The sequence below is a fragment of the Myotis brandtii genome, unplaced genomic scaffold (assembly GCF_000412655.1).
Source record: "Myotis brandtii unplaced genomic scaffold, ASM41265v1 scaffold3058, whole genome shotgun sequence".
Lineage (NCBI taxonomy): Eukaryota > Metazoa > Chordata > Mammalia > Chiroptera > Vespertilionidae > Myotis > Myotis brandtii.
The window spans coordinates 83,974-86,980 of NW_005361690.1; the positions used below are offsets into that span (position 1 = coordinate 83,974).

A 3,007-nucleotide genomic window follows, 5' to 3' on the forward strand; every position below is an offset into this window, starting at 1 on the left:
CGCTTTGGTGATATCATTAAATTTGATGTCAATACTGATGTCTTCTACTTTGCTCACCTCTGGGATGGCAATCCCCCAATGGCCCCTCCCAATCCTCGCTACAGCCACAATGTCCAGGATCTGAAAAGGAGAATTCTTATGGCTGCCAAACAGGAGTTGAGGGGAAGCATCATGAGGACATCAGATGTGAAATTGCGAGTTCAAGATTTGTGGAGAGCCCTAGTGAATGAGAACTTTATTTTCAGTTTCAGGAACACCCGAGAGGTCATGGCCATGAGCAAATTGGAAACTATGTATAATTCCTGGACCTGGGAGCTGAGGAGTTACGTGCTAGACTTGCAGAACCAGCTCATCAACCAAATAATGAATGGCAAAATCCAGGAACTGACATTAGGCACACTTGAGGATCCAGTTACAGAAAAATATAAAGCCATCCAGCAAGAACTTGACAAATATTTTAATGAAGATCCAGATAATGAGATACTGATTCAGTGGAAAGCAAGTTTTGAAAATAAACTAATAAACCTTAAAGAGGCACTTATTTTTGAGAGCAAAAATAAAGCTGAGGGTCATATCAGTTACAAAAAGAATCAAGAAATACTGGATAACAAAAAGTCAGGTTATGAAAAGGAATTATTGGAAAGAAGCCGAGAACTGGCTTTAACTGTAAAGGATAAAGAACTGAGTGAGGAAGAGCTGCATGTCAAATTCAATCAACTTTGGGAAAAATGGGTCTTTGCTGTGACCTCAACTCTCCCTTCAGTCACAGAGCCTGACATTGATGTGGATTCTGAAAACATCCTTTTGGACTATTTTAAAAAGGAGACAGACGTGGTGAATATACTGAAGAAAAAGTCTAGAAAGGAGTTTGAAATTAATTATGAAAAACATGTCAAAATGAGGAAAAGGTTTGGCTTAATAACAAGGAATTTAGAAGTATATGATAAAGAGTCCATAAAGAGAATTACTGACTGCATTGTTTCAAGATATACTGAAATGATTAAAAACCTCCAAAGGCTACAGTGTGATTACAATCCAAGTTATTTCCATGAAATCCTGAACATAATAGAAGAGGGTGTGAAATCTGCACCCACTGAAGAAAGATACACATTTACAAGTAAGTACAAAATTGACTTATCTTTGTGTTTATTCCAAGGAGCATCTGAGAATTTTAAAGACATGCATAGGGCATTCAAAAGAGCAAATGATCCTAGAAGTTATTTGGAAAGCAAGAAAGATGATTTTTTCATGAGTTTTAAGATCTCTTGTCAAGGAGCATCCTCAATCAAAACATTTGTTGATTTTCTATGGCACAAACTCACTCCTGCCATCTCCAACACGATTTGGGAACAAATGGCCCCTAAAATTGCTGGGGACATGAGAGCTACCTGCCCAGCATTCAATGGAAACAGGGCTAACCTGGAGAAACACATTCTTATCTCCCTGGCAGAAAATGAAAAGTTTGATGATTATTGGAAGTACCTTCATAATCCAGAATCATATTTTAAGGATTACATTCAAAACTATATTAAAAAATATTGTTCAGAACAAAATAACAAAATAAAAACTTTTTTAAAAATAAGTGTTGGTGACATCAAGAATGTCATCCTCTCAGCTATTCATGAATCCACAGCAAGAGCTAAAGATAAAAGCAGCACTGTGTCTGGGTGGTTGGATTTGTTCTGTGGTCACTTGGGGAATAACTTGAACTTTCCAAGAAAAGACTTGGTAAGCATTGAACACCAGGAAATAAAAGATATTGAGTTTCTCAAAGAAGCCATGAATAAAGCTTTGGATCCCGCAATGATCACAGTTGAACAGGAGTGTATGAGTATGCCTGTGGAAGACAGGGTTCCTGAAATCCAGAAAATGCTCTCTGAACATCTGTGTGGCTGCTGGAAACAATGTCCCTTCTGTGGAGCAATTTGTACAAACACAATCCCTAACCATGATGGAGACCACAGTGTTCCTTTCCACCGTCCTAATGCTGTCATTGGATGGCGATATTCCAAAACAGAAGTGTTGTGCCTTAATATCTGTACTAGTTCAGTAGCAAGTGATGATTCATTTACAACAAAATCCACCTCATACCTATATAAGACATACCGACAGGCAGGAGGGGAATATGCCACATGGAGCATCACCCCAGACACATCCACCCAGCCATACTGGAAATGGTTTGTCTGTCACTTCAGATCAAATCTAGAAGAAAAATACAAGAAAAAATTTACAGGTAGAGGTGAAATCCCGGATGCATGGACCAAAATCACAAAGGAAGATGTGCTTGATGACTTGGAAAAGCAATAGTACTCAATGCCCACAAAAGATTACCAGAATCTAAACAACAGTCACAGTACCTGAACAATTCAAAAATACCTCCTCCTAACAATGAGAAACTTTATTTCCATTTTTCAAATGAACTGACTAAATATAAATCAACATTTCAAGAATTTAAAATTTCCTGTTAAAAGGACTTTATTTTTCTTTATCTCAATTCCTTCTGTTTGAAAAAAATTGCTAAAAAATATGAACATACAAATAAAAATCTAATAACATCTATTTCGAATTCCTACTTCATAATTTAAGCTATGATTCAGGAAGGTTTTTATTTTAAAATGTTTTATAAAGTCCCAGACAAAGTTGTTTTCATAGAGGAAAATCAAAAACATTATACATAGTTACAAATTTCTAATATTAACTATATGACTATTTCAAGTGAATGTACAGTTCTTGGCTACAAATTGCCTCTGAAATCTTGAGAAAAAGTTGCTAACCCTTGAATGGAAAAATACTGATGGAAAGATGATTCCCAAGCATAGTGATATTTAGACATATTCTCTTCTGGGAAATAATAACACAGACTTGACTGAGCCTTATCAATTCAGGAAACATTATTAAGCAAATAAAGAAAATAGAAATTGAATTATTGTTTTTCTCATGTAACTATCATTCTCATCTTCTCTGGCACCTTGGCAGTACTCTGTGCCATGGTTAAATAAAACATAAA

General features: G+C 36.1%; 1 protein-coding gene across 1 annotated transcript in view; it reads left to right on the forward strand.

The window, feature by feature from the left end:
* LOC102260514 (interferon-induced very large GTPase 1) overlaps window positions 1-2,473 on the forward strand; it is a 7,671-nt gene extending 5,198 nt beyond the window's left edge. The window contains exon 3 of the mRNA XM_014542625.1: window positions 1-2,473. Coding sequence (XP_014398111.1) covers window positions 1-2,307 — 2,307 coding nt within the window. The 3' untranslated portion in view covers window positions 2,308-2,473.
* Window positions 2,474-3,007: the final 534 nt, after the last annotated feature.